Genomic DNA, 14,304 nt, shown 5'->3' with positions numbered 1-14,304 from the left:
CAGACTGCGAACAATTCTATGCTTGCATTTTACAACGAAGTCTCCGGAGAACGAGTCATAAAAGCCGAGGACTGTGGCCTTCGCGATCACCCGATTCAAATCCTTGTTACTCCTATTTGTAGTGCAGAGCTGAAAGAAAAAGTGTGTGAACAATTCGCACTCTTTGGAAGAACTAAGATAAACTACAGCGGAAACGCGGGCCGTAAATTAGCGGTTGCCGCGGAGCGTGCCGTGACAGTCGCCGGATCCAGTCCGACGATTAATGATGTACTACCTGTCTGGGCAAACGAAAAGGATCATTTGCTCCTATCAACAGCAGGCATCAGAACTGTTTGGCTGCGGTAGGTGGTGAAATTAGACTCTCCCCGCGGAAGCTGGTTTTCATGTCAGTAGCCACCGTAAAGCTCAAAATATTTTGGCTCATAAGTACACATTTTTTTTCCAGCAAGTTACGAAAACATCACCATTCTGAGGACCAAACACTTTCCTGGCGTGGTTATTTTTTTAAATGCTTGTAATTCATGTCATCCCGTCCCAGCAAGAAAAAAGTTTCACACCCCACAAATCAGCAATGCAACTATCGCGGTCCGCGTATAAAACCACGCAACCTGAGCACACCTTTGCTGCGTTGTGAACAGGTCGCCAGTTCAACCAAATCGCAACGTAACGTGACACGAGACCATCAGCCATTGCCTCGCGTTTTGCTGCTTCTCGCATTCGGGCATTTTATGGCTTTCTCCAAACTCGAGGGTCAAAACTACAGTTCTCTCTTCCGACCGGAAGGAGACTGTGACTTAGTTCTATTAACGCTCCGTGTGCTTATACTATTTAAGGGCAATTTTAATTACAAACCACGAAAGGTGGGTTTCTAAACACGGCACAGAAGGAGATATAACTACGCCATGTTAGCCGTAGGTGATTTAAGGCAAGCGCAACTCCACACAAAACACGTCGATCGCTGAAAACAGAGCACGTGCAATCGATACAACAGCGCCCCCGCGGGTGGTGGAAGGGACACCCCAACCCCCGCGCCATACAGACGCATAAAGTCTGCGTTCAGAGTAATTTAGCAGAAAGGATGTTTTCCTCGGCAACAGGAAAATGACATAATCGTGTTCCTGAAAGCCGCTACTACTCTCGCCAAAAACGTGCCCAACCCCACGTTCAGTTCGTCTGTGGACGCAACATCTGATGTGAGTGGAACGCAAGAAGTCTGAACAAATTTTTGCAGCTGTCTTAGGTCAGCGATTATCAAATCTGTTCTTCGTCTGTACACACCGGGACAAATTAGAGCATTCAGCGTGGCAGCGACGAATCGACATCAGGAGTTCGTCGTAATTCGAAATTCGCGTCTCACGTAACGCAAGCTGGAGCCAGTGTTAATGCGCGCACAACCGAAGCTCGGTTGGGACATTATACACCGCACAGCCTGAAGTTACAGTGAGAGAACTTTCCAAATATTGTTTTTCGTATTCTGAACTTTTACTAAGGGCAGACTCCAAAAATATGCTGGATTTAATTCAGATTTTGTGAAACTTACCACATAATTCGGGCATCCCAATGATTTAAAATCAATAATATCAGTTTTACAATGCAAACAGGTACTGGGAAGGGCAAGGAACATGTCCCCGACAAACGCCACATCAAATGTATGTTGAGAAGACACGGAGCAGAGCAGGTGGGGCACTGAATGGTCGAAAGAATGCAAACTTCTGAAAGGGCCACTTTCTGCTGTGAACCGAGTGTCCACACGTGACGGGACGAGTGCAGTTTCGCTACCCCAACCCAGAGGGGAGAGCGCTGAATCAGGAGGGTCAATACCAGCCCAGACGGTGAGTCACCAGCATGTACCACGACGCCAGGCCAGCCCCAGTCCCGAGAATCGAAAATCAACGCACCAGGCGTTATCCTCTGGTTCGGCAGTTGGCTTCGTTAATCACAAGTGCAAAATTTAAGGATGAAGACCACCTTCACGTTATCCACGGATTATTCTGTTTTGCCTCGTAATGACCTAGACACTCTTTGGCCGAAAGCTCACATCGTCTCCCTAGAACTTTCCAAAACGCTACTGGGTCCCGACTAACATCCGAGTTTTCCAACGCTGCAAATATGTCTAAATCTCTCTGATCTGATACTGTTACTTAACTTCCGCACCGTGAGATAAAATCTCCACAAATCACACTTGTGTTACTCCATCGCCCCTCCCAGAACTCGGGGCCCATTTTCATTTCTGATTTCACGTAAAATCTTTCATGGCGATTACAATGAAATGAAAATAATTCTGTCCAAAAAGTTTAAAAATTGTCAGGAAATTCGACGACCTTGAAGACACCACATATCCGACGTACTGCAGTTTTCATGCGTTTCTTAAACAGACGTCGCTGAGACTTACCGCCGACTGCTGCTGGGACGGACTGACATCGCCGTTTGCCTGCTGCGGCACGGGGACACCGCTCCCTTGCTGCTGGTCGAACTGCCTCTGGCGATGGGCTAATCTGTCGAGACTCGCCAGTCTGAAGGACGACGAGGCACCGGAGTACTTTGGCAGTGTGGGCGGAGGCACGGCTCTGGCCAGCGCCTTGTCGGTCATGGACGAGCGCAGCAGACCGGAGCTGCTGGTGTACATGTAGGATCCTGGAGTCGCAGCGGCCGAAATTGCGGTGCCAACGCAGGTCCCGTTACTCGACGCCACGGACGGCGTACTACTTGAGTTCTGCATGTCACTTGATCGGCGTTCAGCTGTACATGACGGTCGGACAGCGTAGTGCACACCCGGGCGCGGTCAATATGCTCTTGCAATCACATCCCTAGCGATCCTAACTGAGTGTAGGCCCCTGTAAAAAGGGGGGGAAACCGTAATACAAAAGCAGCCGGGGGGGGGGGGTGCCAACCAGCTTTATCACATAACTGTGCAACAAACGGGAACTTGAAATTCCAGAAATCTTTCGCAAAACCAATGTAATGACAAGACAATGAAACTCATACTAGTTTGATGAATGCACGTGGGGATTATTTACTCGAGGTGACGGACCCCTGCTACGACTTCCTGTCAGGGGCACTGTAAAAAGTGCCTAAATTTGCCAAACACGTTTCACAGTTTGGTGGTACAAACAGCGCGGATTCTGAAGATCGTAAGAACACAAATAAAAAGTCCAAAGACACCGGGTGGTTGCAAAATTCCGGCATTTTATAGGGGGTGTATGCCAACTAAGATATCAATGGTTGTGGCAGAGAGGCGAACTACTACGTGACGAGTGGTAAGAACCCCAGAAAAGAAAATGCTTATGTCAGTGGCTGAGTCCTTCTGTCGGAGGCCTCGAGATGTCCAGCACACAAGTTCGTGTCGTTCCCTTGTACCCAGCGATGAGTAAGCCGTGCCTTGTGAGCTCGTTCACCGTCAACTATGTGATCGCTGTAATGAACAGGCCCCCGAACAAAAGTTGAGTGACTGGTGCAAAGAAGTACCTGCACAAGACCCTCCAATTTCATACTTGCCACGTATTTATTCAAATACAATATAATTAATACATATATTCACGTATATGCTAATTAAATGGCCTTATGAAGTGTACAAAGAAAGAAATTCGAGCTAAGGCTGACGTCCGCGTAACAGAAACCACGCAGAAGACGCCGATCAATCAAGAAAGAAATGTACGAACCGCGCCGCGTTTCAGAAATACTATGAAGAGACAAAGGACGACTGCCTCTGGAAAGGGCAACAAAACCAGTTCGCAGTTGTCAACGGACAGCGAAAAGCAAACACAAACGTGAGGCTGACACTCCGTCCACACAGCGATTCTTCATTACGGATAGTTTCAATGTTTATTAAGAGTTTCCCACATGTTTCGACCTTGGTGATCTTCGTGTGGAAACTAAAAGATATGAATGCTAATTTGTATACACATTTCTGTTGCTGACTTCACCTCGTAATGGACTTTTCTTATTTAAACATCTTACTCATTTAAGCAAAGTCGACTACGCTGATGTTGTTGCCGGTCAAAGAGCTGTAGTTGAACTGCAGCTTTTCGACTGCCAACTACACATCAGCATAGCCAACTCAAGAATCGTGTAGATTGCCAACATAACGATTAAGACACAACAGGATGCATCCCAAAACTCCGACACGCATGCGCTTCGCACACGTATAAATAAGTGGGGGTAATTAATAAATGTCGGCTCGAAAAAGTATTTGGATAATTTGGATAACTTGCATAAGTGTTGCGCGTAAGAACTACGTTTAGAAATCTACTGGATGAACAAATGAATTCCCAGTCCGCGCAAAATTCTCTTCTCTTAAAAACACGAAACTGGATTTGGAGTATGAAGAAGAGCCACGCGGAAAACCGAGAAACAGATATGGTTCGGATGATCCTACATTTCGGGCTTAATCGATTCTAAAACTGCCGAGCACATACTTCGCGACACACAATGCGCCCTGGTATTGCGTATCGTCGTCGATGGTACTTGCGAAACACGAACGGCAACAAAAACAGGGCGTGCTAATCTAATCAAAAGCGGAGTGAACGTATTTACTGCAACTTCCAGTCTCGACATACCGTGCACGTGTAAAATGTGCGAACGCTTCACCGTGAGGCTCGATGCACACGAGCGAGAAAATGTCGCGCGAGCTCGCAGCGAGGAAACCCGTGACAGTGCACACGTAGCGTCATTGCTGCGAGTTCGCCGAAAAACTCCCACCAGTACTAGATTGGATGGCAACCGAAATGGATGTGTACAGAAGAAAACGTGTAGTGTTTGCCTATTTCGTTTATGAATACATCCTTAAAAAACGCAATAGGAAGTATTGGACACACCCGTTGGTTAGTTCACGGCTGTTAAAAGGGGCGTTCGCGACAATGTTTACAGATTTAAGAGAAGATGAAAGTAAATTTCATAATTATTGTCGTATGAGTATAAAGTCGTTTGATGAGCTAGCAGCAAAACTGGATGCATCCATCAAAAGTAAAGATTCTGCGATGAGGCTTGCAATACCTCCTCTAGAAATGCTGGTTGTGACTCTGAGCTGTTGCGAGGGTTGCGAAGCACGTGTGCACTACCCAATGCTTTCACACAGTCTGCTGCTTCGCGGCGATCGGCGAACTCGCTGCGAAGCAGCAGTGGTTGGCGAGCGCAAATTGCTCGCCGCGTCCTCGCGGCGTCACCGCCATAGTGTGCATTGCTCCATTGCTTCACATGTACTGCTAAAACGCGCGAGAAAATGACGCGGCGAGCTCGCGAAAATAACTCGCTCGTGTGCATCGAGCCTGAGAAACAGACACAATTCCCTTCGGGTCGGATCCGATTTCGCATCGGGCGACTGACCTGGGCCAGAGATCAGGAAACATAAAAGATTCTTCTGATTTTCTGGGACTAAAACCTCCGTACTTACATAAACGCCCTGTCTCAACCACTAGACTAACGATTAATCAATCGATGGTCACTGAACCTCAAACCTCTGAGTCTGTCTGTTTACAGTTTGCGTAACACACACAAAAATCCGATCCTTTCTTGAACCGACGTTCGGCAGATGGAACAAACGCAAACATTACTTAAAGGGTTGAATTTGATGCAACGTAAGTGACTTCGACGGTCCATGGACCACGCGAGTACTGGAACTGGACGATTCCAATTGGCAGAAGAAGTCAAGTGCTGAAAAAATAATTTCTATACGGTTGGTAAGACTAAAAGGAGTTTAAGACACAAATGCTGCCACTGCTTCTTGCAAGAAACTTTGGTTCTGAGGATTTCTTTAATGCCATTCTCTGAGCGTGACCCGCCATGAATTAGATCTTTTGAAGAAACTGTTGGCAGTACAGAATTTATCTCTCGTTTTGCTTCCTCAGGATTGCCATCATTAAACAAAGACCATGCTTGACATTGTGAAGTTCAATGTTTGCCTTCCGTCGCATTGAAATCCATGTTTTGATCCACACGGCGTCGAGACCAATCGGCAACCGACTTTTAACGTTTCCTGCTCTAACAAAGTGGAATTTTTCCCAGCAGTCTAGGACACACGAACTCTGTTCACAAACAGAAATGAAGGAAGAAAAATATATATATATAAATATCTAAGAAAATAAATGTAATCGTATGGCACGTGGCAATTAAAAACAACTGGGGAACAGAACTTGAGTCGCCCACACAGGAAGGAGTCCACCACAACTCTAGAATATTCTTTTACACTCATTGAAACCCATTTTTTGTTCGAAGCAGCAGACACGTGCGCGAGGGGACTTCAGATCTTTAACTGCTATAAAATAATCCGACTTCAAAGGCTTCCAGCACACAAAACCTTTTTCTAATCTCGCGATGAACGACATGCGGCAAACCCCAGACTCACGAGGCCCGCCAGTCCGAGGGGGCGGCCATTCATTGACCAACTGGACAAATGTTGGCTAATCACGGGCGAGGCTACTCGGACCTTCCCGATTAAGGAATCTACTGCCGAATCTGAGGACAGGAAAATCCACGAGCTGAAAACGCACGACTGAGACACGCCAAAGGTTGTCTACGCGGCTTCATCCGGAATCACGTCATCGGGCCAGTTTTCCTCGCCGAAGAAAGAAATGTCGGCAAAGACATACAATTATATGTTCCCGGACATCGCCGGTATGGGGAAGGGTGATGAATTCCACTTTGACTTTAGACAGAATAGAGCACCACCGCACTTCACGACGATGTGCTACACGCACCGGACTTCTCCGCGGCCATGTGACGAACACTGTCCACCGGGAAAACACAGTTGATGTGGCGTACTCAAAAGAAAGCATCACTCGAGGACCTGCAAGCGTTACGCCTTGGCCGAATACGGACAGAAACGGAGCATCGATATGATTTGTGCAGAGCTTGAGACGTGCAACGAAAGAAAAATAGGTTGGCGAATCAAATAAACAAAAGTTCAATGAACAGCGAGAACTTGTTTTTCCACCAGTCCACTTACAACACCCCGTCATTTATGTGTGTAGTAAAACTGGACTTGTCAATCCGAAACACGAAAGATCGATTATTTAATTTCGTCCACTGATTTTAGAATCACAGCTCCGACCAACTGAACGGTTCCTCCAATCATTGCGTCTCTTCCGGGGTATGATGTCCAACGTTACAAACAGCAGCTGTTCGATCACGGGCATTTCCAGTCGATTTGTCCGCCAGCCGCATCTAAACCACTGGCATTTCCCCTGCGCGCCGGCGCAATGCACTTCTGCGTTGGCCGCGTTTTGAACTTTTCGAAAACAAAACAACCGCAGTACGGCGAAGTTATTAATCGCCGTACTAAAATCCACCATTCCTCAAGACACGTCGAAAATGTTAAAATCAAAATCCTTGGAGAGACATAAAACCAACTACACACGATGCGAAAGTATGGCGTGAATGGAAAATTTGCTTACAGTTGATAACAGCCGTTGCCGATGGACTGCAGCAGAACAAACTCAATTTAGGAAAGTGGGGGGGCGGGGGGAATATCCGATCTCAAAAAGTCTCCACACCTCGGCAATGCGATTAAAAGTGGGTCATTTCAAAAACATCGGCCCGTATTTTGCATCCCTTCTTCCACGAGGCGAACGGGGACAGATGACGCTCCAGAACACAACCTGTTGCTGTGGATTGAGGGGTTGGATGGGCGGGAGGGAGGGGGATCCTAACCCTGATGCCAAAGTTCACGTTCTGGTTAGAACAGCTGTGACGTCTTTCGGCGGCAACTCTGCTGATTACGTCACCACTGCTACTCCTCTTATCCCGAACTGCATCATAGTTAAAGCACGTCCAGATGGGCTGCCAATCTGCGGAGGCTGACAGTGGCTCAGATCGTCAAGAAATTCCCTTCCGCGACTTTTATGAAAACAAAATGTTCATTACCGCGTCAGCAAAACCACGTCATTGACACCTCTCGGTCGCCGGTTCAACTCTAGGCCCTTTTTTCCCCTCAGTACCCATTTAACTTTATTCTCTTTTATTTACGGCGACTTACGGCTAAAACTTAGGCTGTGCATGCCCTGTACACCGGAACTCGTTTCATTTCTTCAACGAGAAGATGTCTGGTGACGAAATAATGAATCTTATGGACCACTCTGGGACATTTCCTGAACTCTGCTCTTCACTCCCTTACTGTATTCAACGCCTCAAGAGCATAAAACTTAGCAACTCCCATCCCACACCCCGTCGCATTAGACAATGTTAGATACTGCATCCACCCACCTGCCTACCGATCAGAAATGAGAGCCCCGCAAACCGCAATACTGGATCAACCTACGCGATGATGGATGCAGCAAGGACCTCTGAAACGTCGGTAAACTTCTGCCAGACTACACGGCGGTATAGTCGGCGCAGTAGTTTTTTGCCGGTGCAGAAGCTGGCGGACGGGCCTACTCTGTGTACCTGAGGTGGCACGGTCAGTGCATTTCTTTTGTTTGGGCGTTCAGTCACACAAGCTCCTCGGTGCAGTCAGCATTATACGATCGCAAAAGAGACTCGCTCCTAGCCTTCCCCTTGAAAATTCCACCGGCCAAAAACTACTGCGCCGAGTATACGTACCATAAGACATCCTTTAATACCTCAAATCCAATAGCTTCTGCGTAGGTAAGGAATGTTATCCAAAGAGGTTGTTGGATCCACGTCAGAAAGATGTATAACGGAATTGAGGGTCAGCTCCAGTAATCCTTAACCTTGCTACTAAATGGAAGTTGTGGTCAGCTTCACGATCTGACCCACCTTACCAGATAAAGGGACGAAGGCAAACGTCTCTTGCGTCTGCTGGTGATCGAACGCCAGCGTGGTCAACTAACTCTTCACGTCAAGCGTCACGTAAAATTTTGACAAAATATTTGTAACTACAAATGTACACGGCGTCACCACCCATAATCGCCGATAATTTCGACTGCACAAAGCCGGGAGCAGTGGGCCTTGCTTTTAAGATGGGCACTGCACACATTTTCTGCTAGGCGTATTTTAAATTTCTTTAGCCTTCAAACTGCAAACCGCCCACTACCCCCCCCCCCTCCCCGCAAACTGGTCATGCCCCATGCCGTGAACAGAAAGACGCCACCGAAAAAGGGGTTTAGTAAGAGTCCAATATGTCAATTAGGCAAAAATGTATTCGGCCATATTTGTATGTCTCTAACTACTCCCCCAATCACAAAACACACATAAACTGCCTGCGGGTTTTGTCTTACACCCGAGAAGGAGAGATCGCCCGGGTGCGGTCGACATGGAAACCGCATGGTTTAACAACGAAATCCATACCAGGCGGGCGGTCAAAACGGAGCTCAAATTGGACACTGGAAAACAGTAATGACCGCGAGAATATTAACCCTAAATACCGCCATTTTTGCGAAATAATTTCTAAAATTATTCTGAATTCTGAACTTTCAAACATAAATTCGATCCAATACAACTCACTGGACATTATGCACTGCGACTTACCAGTGAGAGACACCAGGGACTGCACATAAATTTAAAAAAAACAGGACCCTGTTTTATCACCAGAAACGGTAAACTGTAACAAAATATCCCCCAACCCCCAAATTGAAAATACGCTATCCTCACGCAAACGGCCTCAGTGCTTTGCAAGAAGACTTGTGGATTTTAGAGCCGTGTAGCCTTGTCTGTAGTGCACATTTACCAGGAACAAACCGCCTCTATTTTAAACACAGAAGTTGGTAACAAACCACAACCTTGGAAAGACAACCCAACATCACGAGATTTTACCCTCCCGCCCACATACAAACGCAGGGTGCTGATTTCTGTTCCGAAATAAAAAGGTAGGTAAATGCGAGCAATGGCTAAATTGCAGCGGTTGGTGTAAAGGCTGTAATGCTAGCAAAATAAAAAAAATGCTAGTGTCTTAGTTTCTGCCTCCATAAATGCCACACGCCGTTCATATAACGATCACCCTGTTTCGACAGAGACGCACGTACTGATTCAGAACTGAGGGCGAAGCCGTCTCAAAACTTTACACAGTGCGGTAAATAACTCAAAAGCACAAGACACATTTTCGGAAGTACAATCTTTAAACTCTTTTAAATTATTTCCGTTTCTCGACACAAACGCAAGAACGAGATGAATTCACATTAAACCTCGTTTTCAAACTCAATACCAACCTTCATCCAACCGTCAACGGCCTCGGAATGAAACAATACGACGGATAAGTAACAGAGAAGGCACAAATCTCGGAAACCTTTTCAGATTTCAGCCTACACACTGATTCGCCCTTGTGAACCAATGTACAGACCTGCGTAATACAACACAATCACATGCTCACACGCACTACAACTGAAGTTAACGCACTCGACACAAACGCAACGGATGATCTGTGACCAAGCCGAATGGGCAGGGCCCTGGCGGTAACAACGCCGCACAGCGGCGACAGCCGTAACCAACACGCCGACACAGGACGCGGTGTATCGATCGCTTAAAAAACACGGCTCTCCTGCACACTGAAGAAACTACACAGCAACAGCTGGAAATTTAAATTGCAGAAACACGTTTCCTAAAAGGTTCTTCTGCAAAATTTCAGAACTTCCTACGGCCTGTCTTACTATAAAAATTTGTGATTCCTCGTTGTCTTCAACCAATTTGTCGTCAAAAAATGACGTCATCAACAATGTCAACAGATATTTGTTTACTCGACATTGTTGTGTTTCACAACAATGCCGTGTAAACAAATATCTGTTGGCATTGTTGAAGTCGACACAACAATGCCGAGTAAACAAATAACGCTTCACAACAAGGAAATCAAAGAATATCAAGTCAGTCGCATTATCACTGCTCCAGAAGCAGCACATCGCATTTTTCAATATTGACTGACAGTCGGCCTAAAACATCAGGAAAGTGAAAGAAGAAGTTATCAAGTATTTGAAGTACCAACTCTAACAAGGTAAACTGATACTCATTCGATATATTACGATTATGAAAACTATTATAAAAACTGACTTTATGATCGATTTTGAGAAGAAGATTTGCAAGGGTGGGGCTGGACGTAAAAAGTTGACTGACCTAGAACAGTTGGCCTCTGAACAGTGACGTAAAGAACTACAACATCAGACATATTTAACAAATAAAGAAAAGTGAAGGAAGTCTTACATTGATAAACGTAGAAAAACGTATTCAATAAGAACAGAAGGGAAAAAAAGCAGACGAAGATTTGTAAGGGTGGGGTTGGACGTAGAAAGTTGAGTGACCAAGAACAATTGGCCTCTGAACAGCGACGTAAAGAACTAAAACATCACACCTACTTAACAAATAAAGAAAAGCGAAGGGGGAATTACATCGATAAACGAGACCATATTAACGACATATGTAGAAAAACAGACGAAGATTTGCAAGGGTGGGATTGAGCGTAGAAAGTTGACTGACCAAGAACAGTGGGCCTCTGAACAGCGACGTAAAGAATTAAAATATCAGACCTACTTAACAAGTAAAGAAAAGCGAAGGGAGATTTGCATTGATAAACGCAGAAAAACTTATTCAACAAGAACAGAAGAGCAGAAGAAAACAAACGAAGACTTGAAAGGGTGGGATTGGAAGTAGATAGTTGACTAACCAAGAACAGTTGTCCTCTGAAAAGCGACGTAAAGAACTAATCCATCAAACCTATTTAACAAATAAAGAAAAACGAAGGGAGAGTTACATTGATAAACATAGAAAAACGTATACAACAAGAACAGAAGAGAAAAAAAGAAAAAACAGACGAAGATTAGCAATGGAGTTGCTGGACGTAGAAAGTTGACTGATCAAGAACAGATGGCCACTGAACAGCGACGTAAAGAACTAAAACATCAGAACTATTCAACAAAAAGCAGAATAGAAAAAAAGAAGACTTGCAAGGGTGGGTTTGGACGTAGAAAGTTGACTAACCAAGAACTGTTGGCCTCTGATCAGCGACGTAAAGAACTAATCCATCAGACCTATTTAACAAATAAAGGAAAACGAAGGGAGAGTTACATTGATAAACGTAGAAAAACGTATACAACAAGAACAGAAGAGAAAAAAAGAAAAAACAGACGAAGATTAGCAATGGTGTTGCTGGACGTAGAAAGTTGACTGATCAAGAACAGATGGCCACTGAACAGCGACGTAAAGAACTAAAACATCAGAACTATTCAACAAAAAGCAGAATAGAAAAAAAGAAGACTTGCAAGGGTGGGTTTGGACGTAGAAAGTTGACTAACCAAGAACTGTTGGCCTCTGATCAGCGACGTAAAGAACTAATCCATCAGACCTATTTAACAAATAAAGGAAAACGAAGGGAGAGTTACATTGATAAACATAGAAAAACGTATACAACAAGAACAGAAGAGAAAAAAAAAAAAAAACAGACGAAGATTAGCAATGGTGTTGCTGGACGTAGAAAGTTGACTGATCAAGAACAGATGGCCACTGAACAGCGACGTAAAGAACTAAAACATCAGAACTATTCAACAAAAAGCAGAATAGAAAAAAAGAAGACTTGCAAGGGTGGGTTTGGACGTAGAAAGTTGACTAACCAAGAACTGTTGGCCTCTGATCAGCGACGTAAAGAAGTAAAATATCAGATTACAAGAAGCGCTCCGAAAGGATTAGCCATCGTTGTCAAAAAATGAGGTCATCAACAATATCACCTTATATTTGTTTATACACGGGGGTTAGTTTAGTGTCTTACTCAAGATTTTAAAACGCAACCAACCCCCTTCGGTGTTTTGGTCAAGTGTTTAAACCCCCCATTCGGGGGGGGGGGGGTGTTTAGTTTAGTTTCTTACTCAAGGGTAAAAACACTTGAATGAGACACTAAACTAACTCCCCTTCGGGACTAACCAAGGTTGGTTGCGTTTTACAAACTTGACCAACCCCCCCTAGGAGCTCCGAAAGGAGCGCCCTGCTCTAGTAAGAAAAAAGCCGTAAAGATCGAAAAACATTTTTTGAGTAAACAGAAACAATGTTCCCTGCAGTTATTACTTGTGCAACAATGCAGAACAATGACAGCATAATTTCCAGAGATGTACAAAAACTTCGGAAAACAAGAAACTATAAATATAATTGCAGAAATAAAAAAAATGGTGTGATAACGATGAATCAAAACAAAAAATTAAAAGGTCAACAGCCGATTTTTTTCAGGGAAACAAAGAAATATATAGTACAGCTAGAAAGTCAAGGGCTGGGGGCTGCCTCCGTCTTTACAATCTTCCTTAGTCAGTACAATGAAATGGGTTTAAACATTGCAGCCAAGTGTGGAGCGATCGGTTTACAGGCTCATCAGTGGTAACTACGGCTACTCGCATTTCTGTTCTAGTAAAGGAACTAACCCACAGTACGACAAAATAATCACCTGAAACTAAAACGGTAACAAAAACGTGGAAGATGTCAACTGCTCCTGCAAGGACTAAAATTTGTATTAAAATATCTGAGAGTATGTATGACCAGGATGTGACGGTGCGTGGAGCCATGTCAACGGAACGGGGAATCGCGACATGACGGACACGATACCCAAGAGTAAATAAATGTTTTATGGGCGAAACCTAGTGCGTAAGCACACGCGTAATCACGGCACATTCTGGGAAAATATGTAGATAAAGGTCTCACGAGACGACGGAAATTGGCGAGGAGATTGTTCGGGGCGAAATTGCATAGTTACAAACAGGGCTGTGGAGTCGGAGTCGGTAAAAATGTACCGACTCCGACCTCGATAAAAAATCTTAAGAAAATATCGTGTGACGGGCCTCACGCTATAGGGAGATTCAACGACGCGTTGAGCCACGTGGTGTGGAAATAATGTTTTGTAACTTTGGCTCCGGTACGTTAAGAATACAAACTGTCTACAAATCAACCGATTTCTGCAATAACCATTAGACTTAAGTAACTCTAAAAAGTAGCCTGATCATTCACGTGGTGATGATGAAATCTCTTAAGGTTCCATTTACCATTATTAATACATATTGAGCTTTTATGAAGGAGTCGGAGGTTTTAGTATCGACTCCACAGACCCGGTTACATCTTCAGCCGCTAGATCATTCTCGAGAGCGCTAGGACAGCTGACTATTGCACTATCTTGAGCCGAAAATGTTCCAATTTGATTACTGACAGGCCTGAGAAAGTGAAGGAACCATATTTGATCACAAAATCCCGGTGCGATTCCGCCCACATCAGTGTCCACCTAATCGTCAAATAATAAGGGAGGTTGTTCAAAACTGGATAAGGGACCACAAAGCATATCAACACGGCAGCAAAACTTCCTGACACCGAAACACCATAACGGGTTCAGACTGGTTTGGTCATAAAAAGGGTTGTCTTTGACAGAACTGCCCACGCGGTCGTCAGAGTACTCCTTGTCGT

General features: G+C 44.9%; 1 protein-coding gene across 5 annotated transcripts in view; it reads right to left on the bottom strand.

Moving 5' to 3' along the window:
- Positions 1–10,318, bottom strand: part of pnut (septin 7-like protein pnut) — a 47,389-nt gene extending 37,071 nt beyond the window's left edge. The window contains exons 1-2 of one of the 5 annotated variants that reach the window (XM_087340668.1): positions 10,098–10,318; positions 2,393–2,834 (exon numbers count right to left, since the gene is read on the bottom strand). In XM_087340668.1, coding sequence (XP_087196794.1) covers positions 2,393–2,719 — 327 coding nt within the window. In that variant the 5' untranslated portion in view covers positions 2,720–2,834; positions 10,098–10,318. The remainder of the gene's footprint in view (positions 1–2,392; positions 2,835–10,097) is intronic. The other 4 variants (XM_087340676.1, XM_087340673.1, XM_087340680.1 and 1 more) reach the window with 4 other exon arrangements.
- Between the last annotated feature and the right edge of the window lie 3,986 nt (positions 10,319–14,304).

The sequence above is a fragment of the Zootermopsis nevadensis genome, unplaced genomic scaffold, assembly GCF_977971745.1.
Source record: "Zootermopsis nevadensis isolate Lab colony 2312 unplaced genomic scaffold, Znev_1.0 Znev_ptg000003l, whole genome shotgun sequence".
Taxonomy (NCBI): domain Eukaryota; kingdom Metazoa; phylum Arthropoda; class Insecta; order Blattodea; family Termopsidae; genus Zootermopsis; species Zootermopsis nevadensis.
This window is presented reverse-complemented; position numbering and strand designations above follow the sequence as displayed.